The sequence below is a fragment of the Gnatocerus cornutus genome, chromosome 5 (assembly GCF_029298725.1).
Source record: "Gnatocerus cornutus isolate USDA-ARS CGAHR chromosome 5, icGnaCorn1.1, whole genome shotgun sequence".
Taxonomy (NCBI): Eukaryota; Metazoa; Arthropoda; class Insecta; order Coleoptera; family Tenebrionidae; genus Gnatocerus; species Gnatocerus cornutus.
In genome coordinates this window covers 18,300,114-18,313,637 of record NC_142237.1, presented here as the reverse complement: position 1 = coordinate 18,313,637, position 13,524 = coordinate 18,300,114, and the positions used below count along the sequence as shown (strand labels likewise).

Genomic DNA, 13,524 nt, shown 5'->3' with positions numbered 1-13,524 from the left:
TTTATTTTGGAATCGAGCCCAAATTTACAATATTTTATACTATAATTTGTAGCTTAGACAATTGTAACACTACAGCAATGAAATACAAGGATATTACAATTTGTTCATTGCTTTTTGACTGTGTTAAATTGTAAAATTCTAGAGGAAATTTCTGAACGCTTTCAAACTAAAAATTTGTAATTTTGGTAGTTTTACTGCTACAGCAATAAAATTTAGGAAGATTAGTACTTCTTGATTGCTTATTAACTGTGCAAAATTGTAAAATTCTAGAGGAAAAGAAACCCATTTTAGAAATTTTTATTTTGAAATCATGGCAAAATTTCTAATCATTTTCAAACTAAATATTTGTAATTTTAGCAGTTTTAACGCGACAGCAATGAAATTTACTATTTCTTCATTGCTTATTAACTGTGCAAAATTGTAAAATTCTAAAAAACTTCTGTGATTTTGAGTTTGCAATCTCAAACTTTTAAATTTTTAGGTGTTAGAAATTGATAAAACTATTTTGAATTTTTTAATCAGAAAAATTAACATTGAAAATTCCAGTACACAATTTCCAACAATAATTAATATAAAAAATCTACAAACACCTTTCTAGAATTCCCTAATCCTCGTAACTTTCAGTTTCACCCCATCCACCGCCGAAAGAACAAATCCTTTGGGATTAAACTCGAGTTTCTCTGGAGTGAGCTCAGACGGTTCCAGAGTAAAATTCTGTACAATATTAGCCACTCCAATCTTCGCTACCAACTTCCCGAACCTTGCACCTGCAACAAGTTTGATTAACAAGTAAAACTGTTAAAACGTACCAATGCAATTCCGTGGTCCTTCTCCAAAAGGTAAATACGTGAAGTTTCGAATCTGGTTTAAATTCTCCGTCGCGAAACGTTCAGGATCAAACTTCTCAGGATCAGGGTAATATTCTGGATCGTGATGGAGCGACCATACTGGGATAAACACTGGAGTGTCCTTATCCAGGACAGTACCAGTTTCCGGGATTGTGTACTGAGAGTTACATTTTCGTTCTAAAACTGGGACAATTGGGTACTTTCTTAAAGCTTCTCGAAAGACCATGTCCAAGTAAATCATGCTTTGGATCGCCTCGTAATTGATACCGCCGTGCTTGTTGGATACTTCATTGATTTCTTCTCTTAGCTTGGTTTGTATCTCTGGATGCAAAGCTAGTTCGTGTAGGATAAATCCAATTGTGGAACTTGTCGTTTCAAATCCCGCGCCAAAGAAAACGACAGCTTGCGATGTTAATATATCTCCGTCCAAAAATGTATCGTTTTTCAACTGAAGCAAGATATCTATCAGATCGTTACGCTGGACCTTCGACTTTATTCGTTGATTCATGATCGCCCAGAAGTTCTCCTCCAGGAATTTGATACTAGTAGGATTAAACAGTTTTAGTCTCAGGATCTTCACTACTGAATGGAATAAGAAGTAACTTCTAATCCGAAAGGACGTAACGAAGTCGTCCCAGTTAACCATCCTCTGTGCTGCTACAAAAAAAGGAGCTTTCTGGTCCTTGAAGGCGTTGGAATCAACACCAAAAGCCGTCGATGTGATGACATCAACAGTGAATTTTATCGCCAAGTTTTTCATGTCAATGATTGGATTCTTTTTCAATTCTTCTATTAAATAGTTGTTCAATTCGGAAGCTGAGTGTTGGATTAACGAAGACAGCGCCTTGATCTTCGCCGATGAATAAACTGGGCAAACTTTCCCTCTTACTGCCTTCCATTCTGGATTTTTGAGAAAAAACAGAATGTGCGTGCTGATGGGGTCGTCTCTCTTGTTATTTAACACATTTCGATCGTAGAAGAACTGGAAATCAGAAATGCAAATTCGCTTGATAATTTTAGGACATCTGATCAAAAGAGCTGGCTTGTGTAAAAGGTAAATACCAAAAACTGGTTCTTTGGTTTTTTGATAGAACTCATGAAAAATCTCGCCGAAAGATGACCGCAATAGGACGGCATTAAGGGCGTTACCGACGATAGGCAATGGTTTAACAAACGGGACGTTTTTGTCTCTCCAATAGTTAAAAGTTTTTCTGAAATACCAATAAAGCAAAATCGATATTGCTGTTATGTAATAAAGAAGCGTCATCATTAACCTATAAAACAAACGTTTGTCAAAATATATTTCGAATTTAGAGATATTTACCTTAGATTTGGGCCAAAAGCTCTTCAAAAAATTGTGTGTTCACCTCCAAAGGTTTTGTGGAGTTAGAACGTCTTCATTAATTGTTAAGTATTAGCTGTTTTAACAAAGCGCACGTGGAGTAATGTTTAATGATTTATAAATAAACAAACTATAAAAACCCGCAGTAATTTCCAATTAATTTCAAGCAACTTAGAGTAACAGAAATTTCCGCATCAAACTCAGTTTAAATAACAATTTTCTTACTTTTCCAGTCTCTTTTAGCTTGGTAAGCAAATTCGGAGCAGTGCCCAATAATAATGAATAATAGTGAATAAAATAGAATTTATTTTTTTTCAATCAAAATTTCGTGATCTGAAAGTTGTAAAAACGAGTTTTAACCAATTTACAATTTAATTTTTTTTTTAATTTTTAGAATATTTTGAATTTTGAATCTAGAAAATCGGGAATATGAGTCTTAATAAATGTGAATAACACAGATAAAGTGCCAATAAAGTTTGTGTTGTTAATGAAATTCATTTAAACAAGATTCCGAGCTTCAAGACCTTCTAAAAATTTATAGATGCTAAAATTCATTTTCATGTTCTTAAATCTTGACTTTCACAGGTTTTTCAGTCATCTAACTAAAATTTTCAGCTTTCTGATTTTTTTAAATCACTTTTGAAATTCGTGTATAAAAACTAAGATAAACCATAAATTACGTTGTAGAATCTATGATTTCAAAATTGTGGTCAATTGACTTCTTAAATTAAACAGAATTAAAAAACAAAATAATTAATACAAAAAATAATTTAATATTGGTATTGTTAATTTTTTATGGATTTTTGCGTCGTTAATGAGCAAGGTCAATTGCGCTACAATAAGAATTATAATAGCAAAATAAAGTGTTGAATGAGCCACGAAAAGAAGTTTTGCCCCTGCAGTTCAATAAGTACTTTCAGACATATTTAAAGTCAGTTTTAACTATTTTTCTTTTAGCTTCTAATGGAGTTTGTTTATATTATAACAGTACTAATAGTACTAATCGTTCTACTATGCTGGTATTGTATCCACAGTTTGAGTTATTGGAAAAATAGAAATGTTCCTTACGCTAAACCTTTACCCTTCTTTGGTAACATCATCGATGGCGTTTTTCTGCGTGCGTCTTGGGGAGTTATCTTCAGTAGACTGTACCACGAAACCAAAGACGAAGTTTACGGAATTTATCTTCTACACCAACCAGCTTTGCTATTGAAAAACCCTGAAACGATCAAGAGGATTCTCATAACCGATTCTCAATATTTTTGCGATAGACTTCTGGTGAATAACAAGAGAGACGATCCTATTGGCACCTACATGCTGCTTTTTCTTAAGAATCCAGAGTGGAAAGAAATAAGAGAGAAAATCTCTCCGGTTTATTCAGTGGCGAAGATCAAATCCATGCATCCTCTAATGCAAAACGCCGCTGCAGCAATGAACGAATACCTAATGAACTTAACTTGTCCTGAAATTGATATAAAAAAAATTGCTGTCAAATACACAGTTGATGTAATCACATCAACAGCTTGGGGGATTGAAGCTCAATGTTTCAAAAACGAAAACAGTCGATTTTATAAAACAGCGCACGATTTGGTTGATTTTGAGAATTTTCGAACCGCATTTCGCTTCCGCTGCTATTTCATGCTTCACCCTCTGGTCAAAATCTTCAGAATGAAGTTGTTAAATCCGGAGTGTACCGAGTACTTGAGCCAGAAATTCTGGGAGATAATGAATATGCGAATGAAATCGAATATCCGGCGCAATGATCTGATCGACATTCTAATTGAACTGAAAAAGAACGACAACGAGTTTTTGGGTTGCTAACATGGAGGCACTACAATTTAACAACTTCTTCGTTTTAGATGGTGATATTTTAACAGCACAGGCTTTCGTGTTTTTCTTCGCCGGATACGAGACGAGCAGTTCGACAATTGGGTTTACTATGTACAATCTCGCTTGTCATCAAGAAATACAAACAAAACTAAGAAACGAAATCGATGAAATTTCGAAGAAATTTGGTGGGATCAACTACGACTCGATCAACGAAATGAAATATTTGGACCTCGTGATGAAAGGTTCGATATCAATTTCATGATCCTGTTGATCCTGTTTTTGTTTATCGAAGGTTTTCAGAAACGTTGAGGATGTTCCCAATTGTGCCGGTCCTGGAGCGAAAATGCAACACTCGGTACACAATTCGAGAAACTGGGACTGTTGTCGAGGAGGGTGTTCCAGTTTTTGTTTCAGTGTTGTCGCTACATAATAATCCTGACTATTTCCCCAATCCTGAGATCTTCAATCCTGATAGGTTTTCTTCAGAAAATTTCGGTACCGTTGCAAAATCTGCTTATATGCCTTTTGGACTGGGACTTCGTGGTTGCATTGGGGCAAGACTCGGAAAATTGATGGTGAAAACTGGGATAGCCAACATTCTGCAAAATTTTGTGATGGAACCATTCCGACGAAAGTGCAATTTGATCCGAGAGGTATCGTGCTTTCTCTCCGCAATGGAATACCGCTGCGACTTCGAAAAATAGTTAAAAATTAAGGAAATGAGCTTATTAAACGAAAAACTACGTAGCTAAAATAGAGATCCACGTAGTGGTGAATTAAACGCTAAAATGTCTAAAAATTAGATTGGATTTATTATTATTCCTTCTGTAAATTCCCACTGTCCTCTTTTTCTGGTCTACAAAATTTTGAGCTGCTATCAGTATCTATAAAATATCTGCAAAGTCTTGGAAAGTTAGTTTTTTAGATTCTCTAGAGTTTTTCAATTTGTGTGGGTTTTTCATCTGAAGAAATCAAAAGTCCAATATTGGGAAAACTAAAACGATCTTAGTTCGATAAATACCTGAAAATTTTCTTAACAAGCAAATTTTGAGTTTTTTAAACGTTTTCGTCATGGAGATGAAATAAATCAAACTTTTGCCATTTTTTTTTAATTATTTTCCTACAGAAAATGGTTACAGAACCAAAGATTTATATTAAAGAATACTTTTTGTCATTTTTTTTATTAACAATTTTTTGTACCAATTCATTTTTAAAAAACGAATCAAACAGAGTAAATTCTCAAGTTTCACTGCCTGATCAGTAGAATTCTGAGTTTTAAGTTTTAAAAGCAAAAAAATAAAAATATTGGTTAGTGCCAAAATAAAGATTTTTAAAATGTATTTAATTTGTCCGATGATTTTGTAATTTAGCATTTTCAATAAAATTATAGAGAGAAAGCTGCTAAAACATTATATTAGATTTCATTATTTATTAGGACAACCCAAATTTTAAAATTTCGATTTCTATTGTTATTACACTTGAAAATAATAAATTAAAAATTTTAATGAACCAGAAATTAAACATTTGTATTGTTAAGTTTTTATATATTTTTTTTGTTTTGCGGCATTAATTAGTTCCGTTCAAGTTAAATTACGCCTCTATTAATTACAATGACAAAAATTCTGTGCTAATTGAGGCACTAAAAGACGTCTAGTTCCTGCAGCTAGCAAGTGCTTGTAGGTATATTTAGTCAGTTTTATCAAATTTTCTTCCCAATTGCAGTTCATAATGGCGTTCATGTATATTTTAACAGTAATAGTCGTTTTACTGTGCTTGTATTCGATCCACACCTTGAGTTATTGGAAAAATAGAAATGTACCCTACGCCCAACCCTTGCCTTTCTTTGGTAACATCTTTGACGGCGTTTTTCTGCGTGCGTCGTGGGGAGATATCTTCCACAAGTTGTACAATCAATCCAAAGATGAAGTTTACGGAATTTACCTTCTTCACAAACCAGCTTTGATTTTGAAAAATCTTGAGACGATCAAGAGGATTTTAATTACAGACTCTCAGTATTTTTGCGATAGACTACTGGTGAATAACAAGAGAGACGACCCAATTGCCTCCTATGTTCTCCTCTTCCTTAAGAATCCAGAATGGAAGGGAATAAGAGAAAAAATCTCTCCGATTTATTCAGCAGCGAAAATCAAATCGATGTATCCTCTAATGCAAAATGTCGCTATGGAAATGAAGGAATACCTAATGAATTTAACTCAGCCTGAAGTTGATGTAAAAACCATCGCTGTCAAGTATACAGTTGATGTAATCACAACGACAACTTGGGGAGTTGAGGCGCATTGTTTCAAAGACGAAAACAGTCGGTTTTATAAAACAGCGCACGATTTGGTTGATTGGGACAATTTTCGAACCGCGTTTCGCTTCCGCAGCTACTTCATGCTTCACGCTTTCGTCAAAATCTTCAGAATGAAATTATTAAATCCAGAATGCACAGAATTCTTAAACCGGAAGTTTTGGCAGATAATGAACCTGCGAATGAAATCGGACGTTCGCCGCAACGATCTGATCGACATTTTAATTGAACTGAAGAAGAGCGATAACGAGTTCTTAGGTTTGTCTTGGGGTACCACTACAATTTAACACTTTCTTCGTTTTAGATGGTGATATTTTAACAGCACAAGCTCTCGTGTTTTTTCTCGCCGGATTTGAAACAAGCAGTTCAACCATCGCATTTGCTTTGTACAAACTCGCTTTGAACCAAGAAGTACAAACAAAGCTAAGAAACGAGATCAATGAAGTGGCGAACAAATTCGGTGGGATCAATTACGACTCGATCAATGAAATGACATATTTGGACCTCGTAATGAAAGGTTCGATACCAATTGGTTTAGCGATTTTGTTTTATCTAGAGTTTTCAGAAACGCTGAGGATGTTTCCAATCGTGCCGGTCTTGGAGCGAAAATGCAACACTCGGTATACAATTCGAGAAACTGGAACTGTCATCGAGGAGGGTGTTGCAGTTTTTGTTTCATTGTTGGCGTTACATTATAATCCTGACTATTTTCCTGATCCTGAAACCTTTGATCCTGAGAGGTTTACTTCAGAAAATTTTAGTACAATTGCAAAATCTGCTTATATGCCTTTCGGTCAGGGACTACGTGGTTGCATTGGTGCAAGATTTGGAAAATTATCAGTGAAGAATGGGTTGGCTAACATTCTGCAAAATTTTGTGGTGGAACCATGTGAGGCCACTCCGAAGAAAATTCGGTTTGATCCTAAATGTCTTGTCCTGTCTTTAAGCAAAGGAATACCGCTGAAGGTTCGAAAAGTTGTTTAGAGTAATTTAAGGAAATGCACTAAAAGTAGTCTACATAGTGGTTATTTAAACGATAATAAATAAAAAAAAGTGAATTATTTCTTCGGTAAATCCTCACTTTCCTCTCTTTCTGGTCCCCAAAATAAAATGTTTGTAAAATGATTGATTCTCTGAATTTCGGCGACTTGGAAAACGAAAACAATCAAAAAATAAAAATGATAGATGACTGAAATCTAAAGATGAAATTTTCAAGGTTTTAAATGCAGCAATTCCATATGTCACGGGTGTGACAAAATGACAACATTTTTTTAATTTATTTACGACTAAGAGCTTTTTCAAGCAGAAGTACACTGTTATCAGGTAGGTTAAAGTGCTGCAAATTATCTAAATAAAATTTGTTAAGTTACGATTGCAAATCATAGAGCAGCAAATTAATTTGTGGTGTCACGGGTGTGAGGCGTACAAATTAAATTTATTGTTTTTAATAACATATTTCTATATTTCTGCAAATCACAAAAGTCAGATTCCTTCTCCTTTAGCACACAAATATATGAACTATAGGCACACATTTTAAGCCTCTTTGCAATTAGAATAACCAATTCAATTGTGCACTGTATTTTTTAGAAAACTGTAACGGGTGTGACATACATTTGTAACGGGCGTGACAAAGCAAAACTTTTTAAATAAACGTTGCTAAAAAATGAAAATAATGAAGCAGAAAGACTAATTTTATTAATGCTTGTAACATTTTGAACAAAGTAAGTTATATTTTACACAGGCGAAGGCGCCCACAGCCCCCAGTTTCGGTTTCACAAATTGGTCAAGTGTACTTATATCCGCTAGACAATACCTACATCCACCCTCAATTAACTTCTTTATTTGGACAAAATATGAGATATTGTTGGATATTTGGTATTAATTGCTTGAATATTTTTACTTAGTTGATTCAGATATTTTGACTTCACTTGATTTTGAATTCACCAGTATACAAAATATTTATATTATTAATTGATTTTTTGCTTTCAAGAAGAAATCCTTAGCAGAATTGTTGATTACCTTTCTGTGAACGATACGTTTATTTGTGCCTATCCAGAGTTTCTTAAACATGTGAGCATTTTAATAGGAGTTGTTAAAACCAACTGTGTACATGTTTAAGCCTTAAATCACCAAATTTGGAAAGTATTCAGTATTTCTCTAATATATCTTTTAACTTTAATTAGTGCAAAAACTGCAATATCAATTTGTTACTTTGTATACAAATTATCAATTTTTGACTCCACAGATTTCAACCAGTTTTGCCAACTTTTGTTAAATTATTGTCACGGCTGTGACAAATTTTCTTAACAAAGTTTTAATTCAAAAACAAATTATGAAATTACTTTTTTGTGTATTCAGTATCTGATGTGTTTAGTAAATAGTTCAAACTGATTTGTCCACTAATTTTAAATTCTTGGAATTTATATTTTGAGTGAAAAAAAAATAAGTGAAGTTAAGCGAAAAATTTAATTAAAATAGATGAACGAAAGTGTAGTTAAAAGAAGGTGTTTATTTAAAGTATCAAGAAGCAAACAATTCAACCATTCATGGTTTTGGTTAATTTACGATTTATATATTCGATTTTTAACAAAATTATGTTTCTGCAAGATGTTTTAGTTTTTAATGTGTCAGGTTCAGTTCGTGTGGAACTGCTGAATGCTTTCTTCTCCTTTTTTATTATATTAGAACTAGAATTTTCAATCCAAATATTCGATTAAACAAATGTCCGTTGCTCCACCGGTAAACGAAAACTCTCCTGGCACCAAATTCAATTTTCCGTCTTCACCACCAAATTTCCCATCTTCATCCCAAATCAGGTTACTGAAAATTAAATTTCCTTCGAAAAATGCATTTAAAATAGAAAAATGAGGACTTTTATTGTTTGCATCAAGAAAATCAATTTCCCGTTTTTATAACTCTCAAGTTAACTCCACCTAAAGGCGACATAACAAAAGCTCTCGGATTAAACTTGATCTTCTCCCGAGTGGTTTCAGATGGCTCAAGTACAAAATTCTTGACAATGTTGGCTAATCCCATCTTCACCGTTACTTTCCCAAATCTCGCACCTGAAAACTCACTTAAAGGCTCCATGAATGTGCCTTAAATCTTACCAATGCAATTCCGCGGTCCTTCACCAAAAGGTATGTAAGTACACCCTTGAATTTTGTGTTTATTTTCCTGGGAAAACCGCCACGGATCAAACACCTCAGGATCGGGGAAATATTTCGGGTCGTGATGTAAAGATATGACTGGGATAAAAACGGGAGTGTCCTTTTCTATGACTGTACCAGTTTCTGGGATTGTGTATTGTGTGTTGCATTGTCGATCCAGCACTGGTATGATTGGATACTTTCTCAAAGTTTCTACAAACGGCGATTAATACGCATAACAAATTATTAGTAATTAGTATCGTACCGTGGACAACCATGTCCAAGAACTCCATCTCTTGTAACGCTTCATAAGTAATCCCGCCGTGCTTCTTGGACACTTCCTCGACTTCATTTCTCATTTTTTCTTGTATTTCGGGGTGAAAAGCTAATTCGTGCAGTGCAAAAGTGATGGTTGAGCTGCTCGTTTCAAATCCGGCAACAAAGAACACCATAGCCTGTGAAGTCAGAATGTCATCCTCTTAAATAAAAAAAATTAGTCAGAGTCCGATGGACGTGTTAACAAACCTAAGAATTGTGTTTCACTTTTTTTCAACTCAAGTAGGATGTCTATCAAATCGTTGCGCTTGTTCTTAGATGTGATTCGTTGCTCCATGATTTTACAGAAGCTCGTTTCTAAGAAATTTGAACAGAAGGGGTCTATCAATTTCATCCTGAAGATCTTAACTAAGGAGTGTGCTAGAAAGTAACACCGAATTCGAAACGATATCATAAAGTCCTCCCAGTTCAACATCCTGTTGGCGATCTCTTGAAACGGAGCTTTGTCGTCTTCGAAAGAATTAGCTTCAACTCCAAAAGCTGTTGATGTTATAACATTGACGGTGAACTTCATTGTCACTTTCTTCATGTCAACAACTGCTCCATTTTTACTCTCTTTGTTGATGTAGGCAACCATATCAGACGCGGCTTTCCCGATTAGTCCAGACATCGCTTTGATCTTCGCAGAGGAGTAAACGGGACTAATCTTCGATCTTATTTCTTTCCACTCTGGATTCTTCAGGAAGAACAACATGTGGGCACTAATCGGATCGTCCTTCTTGTTGTTCATTGCATTCCTGTCGTAGAAGTATTGAAAATCACTAATTAAAACTCTCTTGATAATTTGAAGGTCTTTGATTAACAGCGCTGGTTTGTGGAAAAGGTAGAGGCCAAAAATGGGTGAGGTGGTTTTCTGGTAAATTTCATGGAAGAATTCACCGAAGGAAACACGCATGAGGACACCGTTGAGCATGTTGCCGATGATGGGCAATGGTTGCTGGAATGGCACATTCTTCTTTTTCCAATGGTTGACATTTTTCGTTAAGTACCAGTAGATACAGAAAAGTAAGGCGAGATACACAATCAACATCGTTACTGTCAGATAAACAGTGCGAAACAAACTGAAGTTAATCTTATCTGAACATTTATACATTTGAACTTGAACTTAAGTCGGAGGCGTCAACTTTGCGTCATTTTTATTACAATTTAAAAAATTAGAGTTTTAGTTTTACTATCTCTACACGTGCTATAGTGCAGGTTCAATTTGTACTGTAAACAAACAAATCAAGTTATTGCGTGTGTGTACCTAATTGCGTTTTTTTCCTAACTGCGAAATTATTTTATTTGTTTGACAAATTGCCTACAATTTTTTATGGTTTTGCAATATTTACCTAGATGTTTTATCTGATGATTAGGTTAGATGTTTTTACTTTTCGTTAAAAGTTAAATTTTCTTAGGCTAGAATAAGGAAGCCTGTTAGGCATTTTTATTTTTGTAAGTAATTTGATTAGTCATTATTTGTGACTTACTAGCAATTAATTTAGCAATTACTGTCGGGAAATTATTGTGACTGCATTAAAACTCGATTGATAATAAATTGTGTGTCATGATTACGAGTAAATTTATTTATTTCTCAGTTTTCATGATGATATTTAACAACTTTAAACTGTAATTTTATTGTTGTAATTTAAAAATTCTATATTAAAATTTTTCGAAGCCGAAAATTTAAGAATTTTAAATGCGAAGGATTAGGAACGTAAACATTTTGAATTATTTTTTTTTATTTAATCCACAATGAAAAAATTCTAAAACCGCCACCTCTTGTTCTAACATTTGAATTTTAACAAACTTAAGAAGTTTCTCAAAAGCATCAAATCTGCCAAATTTCATAGCTGTAACTTTAAAACTATCAGAGATAGAAAATTTAATATACATATTTTTTTATTTTGAGTTAGACCTGCAAGCAAAAAATTCAAAAATTTTCACTTCTTGTTTTTCTTGTTTTAATTACAATTTAATAAATTTAATAAACAACTTTAAGGCAGTAAATATCCCAAATTTCATAGCTCAAATTTTAAAATTGACGAATTTACGGAAATTAATGGAAAATTTTCTATCTTGAGTTGACCCTACAAATAAAAAATTAAAAAATTTTCATTTCTTGTTCTAAATTCTATAATTTATTACTCTTATAATAAACATATATAAAGTTGTAAATTAGCCAAATTTCATAGTGCAAACCTTAAAATTGTCAGAGTAACGAAATTTAATAGAAAATTTTTGCTTTTGAGTTGGTCCTACATATAAAAAATTCTAAAATTCTGACTTCTAGTTCAAAAACTGTACAATTTAATACGTACATTTAATAACCATCTTGAAAGCAGTAAATATTTCAAATTTCATTGCTCAAATTGAAAAACTGTCCGACATACGGAATTTAATAGAAAATTTTGGAGTTTAAGTAGGTTCTCAAATAAAAAAATCTCACTTCTTCCAAAATTCTATGATTTAATATACTTAATAAACATCTATAGAGCTGTACATCAGCAAAATTTCAATCCTTTAAGTTTAAAAAAGTTTTAGAAAATTTTAAATTTTCAAATAAACATGTCTAATAAGCAGTAAATCAGACATTAGTAACTCTAATTTTAAAACTGTGGGAGTTGCAGAATTTAAAATAAAAGTTTCACAGATTTTACTTTTATTTTCAGTATTCTATTTTTTAGATCATTATGTAACTTAATCGTCAAAGAAAATTTATTGGATCAATTCTTGGTGTTGTTGACAAATTATCAAAATTACAATTTATTCCCCAAACACCAAATTTGGTGTTTGGGGAATAAATTGTAATTTCGATAATTTAACTTAATCGTCATAATATTTTCAGGTATGAGTTTTGAATCCTTCTCAGTTTTCAGATGGTTGGAAAATATTCTACTGTGAAATGATACTACTATACAGGCCCCGTCAGAACACAACACATTTTTAATGATTTCAGCCTGGTTTTCAAGATAACTTTTGAAAAGTTAAAATTTTTAAAGAATTTGGTCGGTGTGCTGACAACACACATCAAATTAGAGCGCTGGCTCTATAACCTTGAATTCCCACTAGGATTCCCACTTTGAGTTTTTTTTTCTCTTCGCTTCTATTTTATGTTGCATACGGTCGTGCCATTACACCATCATAATATTACTTTTTAAATACAAATTGGAGATTTACAAGACCAACTGAATCTCCAAATATTTTGAATTTTGAAGAATACATAAATTACATATAGGAACATTAATTGGGTTGCCTATTTCGGAAAATTCTGTGACTGTGTTGTGCGCTATACAGGGTCCGGCAACACTTGTGTCCACCCCCAAAATCGTCTTTAATTTTAACGAGAAAATTTTGAAAATTTGCATACGCTCACAGTTGACAAAGCTCTAGAAGCTAACGCAAAAATTTGTTTTTTATCACTCATAGTTTTGGCGTCGCGACGCCTTAAAAATCTAATTTTTAGGTAATTGTGAGGTCTTGTGATATCAACCCCTAATTTAATTTTTTTTCAATATAAATGTTTTAAAAATATCTCAGTTGTTATTTTAAATTTTATGCAAATTGTCTTCAAAATTTGAGAAAAAAATGCTGTTTTATCAAGTTAGTTTCCAATTTCATTACGTCAAAATTGGGAACTACGTTTACACCGGTCTGTCAACATCTTGTGTCACAAATGACATCTATCCTTTGGCTCGCTTTAGATTGTAACAAAAGTCTTACTTGGTG

At 33.4% G+C, this 13,524-nt stretch overlaps 4 protein-coding genes across 6 annotated transcripts; 2 read left to right on the top strand and 2 right to left on the bottom strand.

Annotated features, from left to right (window-relative positions):
• Nucleotides 1–501: 501 nt before the first annotated feature.
• Nucleotides 502–2,294, bottom strand: LOC148175359 (cytochrome P450 6k1-like). The gene is made up of 3 exons (XM_088037296.1): nt 2,173–2,294; nt 810–2,122; nt 502–767 (listed from the first exon to the last, which is right to left on the bottom strand). The coding sequence occupies exons 2-3, from the start codon at nt 2,116–2,118 to the stop codon at nt 595–597; spliced, it is 1,482 nt and encodes a 493-aa protein (XP_087893422.1). The 5' UTR covers nt 2,119–2,122; nt 2,173–2,294; the 3' UTR covers nt 502–594.
• Nucleotides 2,295–2,372: 78 nt separating this feature from the next.
• Nucleotides 2,373–4,822, top strand: LOC148175358 (cytochrome P450 6k1-like). 2 transcript variants are annotated; one of them, XM_088037297.1, is made up of 4 exons: nt 2,373–3,100; nt 3,148–4,003; nt 4,050–4,262; nt 4,321–4,822. In XM_088037297.1, the coding sequence occupies exons 2-4, from the start codon at nt 3,154–3,156 to the stop codon at nt 4,722–4,724; spliced, it is 1,467 nt and encodes a 488-aa protein (XP_087893423.1). In that variant the 5' UTR covers nt 2,373–3,100; nt 3,148–3,153; the 3' UTR covers nt 4,725–4,822. The 2 variants fall into 2 exon arrangements, with proteins under 2 accessions (XP_087893423.1, XP_087893424.1); XM_088037298.1 differs by lacking the exon at nt 2,373–3,100 and having other exon boundaries at nt 3,107–4,003.
• Nucleotides 4,823–5,627: 805 nt separating this feature from the next.
• On the top strand, nt 5,628–7,395 carry LOC148175357 (cytochrome P450 6k1-like). Its single transcript, XM_088036277.1, has 4 exons — nt 5,628–5,696; nt 5,743–6,589; nt 6,636–6,848; nt 6,897–7,395. Exons 2-4 carry the CDS (start codon nt 5,749–5,751, stop codon nt 7,313–7,315), a joined length of 1,473 nt encoding a protein of 490 aa, XP_087892403.1. The 5' UTR covers nt 5,628–5,696; nt 5,743–5,748; the 3' UTR covers nt 7,316–7,395.
• Nucleotides 7,396–8,820: 1,425 nt separating this feature from the next.
• LOC148175356 (cytochrome P450 6j1-like) lies at nt 8,821–11,008 on the bottom strand. Of its 2 annotated transcripts, XM_088036004.1 has the most exons (5): nt 10,006–11,008; nt 9,746–9,958; nt 9,442–9,693; nt 9,204–9,396; nt 8,821–9,151 (listed from the first exon to the last, which is right to left on the bottom strand). In XM_088036004.1, the coding sequence occupies exons 1-4, from the start codon at nt 10,907–10,909 to the stop codon at nt 9,227–9,229; spliced, it is 1,539 nt and encodes a 512-aa protein (XP_087892130.1). In that variant the 5' UTR covers nt 10,910–11,008; the 3' UTR covers nt 8,821–9,151; nt 9,204–9,226. The 2 variants fall into 2 exon arrangements, with proteins under 2 accessions (XP_087892130.1, XP_087892129.1); XM_088036003.1 differs by having other exon boundaries at nt 8,821–9,396.
• Nucleotides 11,009–13,524: the final 2,516 nt, after the last annotated feature.

Bases quoted from the DNA above. Each gene is read 5' to 3' on its own strand.
- LOC148175359 (XM_088037296.1), bottom strand. From the start codon at position 2,118: ATGATGACGCTTCTTTATTACATAACAGCAATATCGATTTTGCTTTAT. The intron at 768-809 runs GTACGTTTTAAC...AACTTGTTGCAG, and splicing joins AGGACCACGGAATTGCATTG to GTGCAAGGTTCGGGAAGTTG.
- LOC148175358 (XM_088037297.1), top strand. From the start codon at position 3,154: ATGGAGTTTGTTTATATTATAACAGTACTAATAGTACTAATCGTTCTA. The intron at 4,004-4,049 runs GTTGCTAACATG...TCTTCGTTTTAG, and splicing joins GAACGACAACGAGTTTTTGG to ATGGTGATATTTTAACAGCA. The intron at 4,263-4,320 runs GTTCGATATCAA...GAAGGTTTTCAG, and splicing joins TTTGGACCTCGTGATGAAAG to AAACGTTGAGGATGTTCCCA.
- LOC148175357 (XM_088036277.1), top strand. From the start codon at position 5,749: ATGGCGTTCATGTATATTTTAACAGTAATAGTCGTTTTACTGTGCTTG. The intron at 6,590-6,635 runs GTTTGTCTTGGG...TCTTCGTTTTAG, and splicing joins GAGCGATAACGAGTTCTTAG to ATGGTGATATTTTAACAGCA. The intron at 6,849-6,896 runs GTTCGATACCAA...TAGAGTTTTCAG, and splicing joins TTTGGACCTCGTAATGAAAG to AAACGCTGAGGATGTTTCCA.
- LOC148175356 (XM_088036003.1), bottom strand. From the start codon at position 10,909: ATGTATAAATGTTCAGATAAGATTAACTTCAGTTTGTTTCGCACTGTT. The intron at 9,959-10,005 runs GTTTGTTAACAC...TTTTTATTTAAG, and splicing joins AAGTGAAACACAATTCTTAG to AGGATGACATTCTGACTTCA. The intron at 9,397-9,441 runs GTAAGATTTAAG...GTGAGTTTTCAG, and splicing joins AGGACCGCGGAATTGCATTG to GTGCGAGATTTGGGAAAGTA.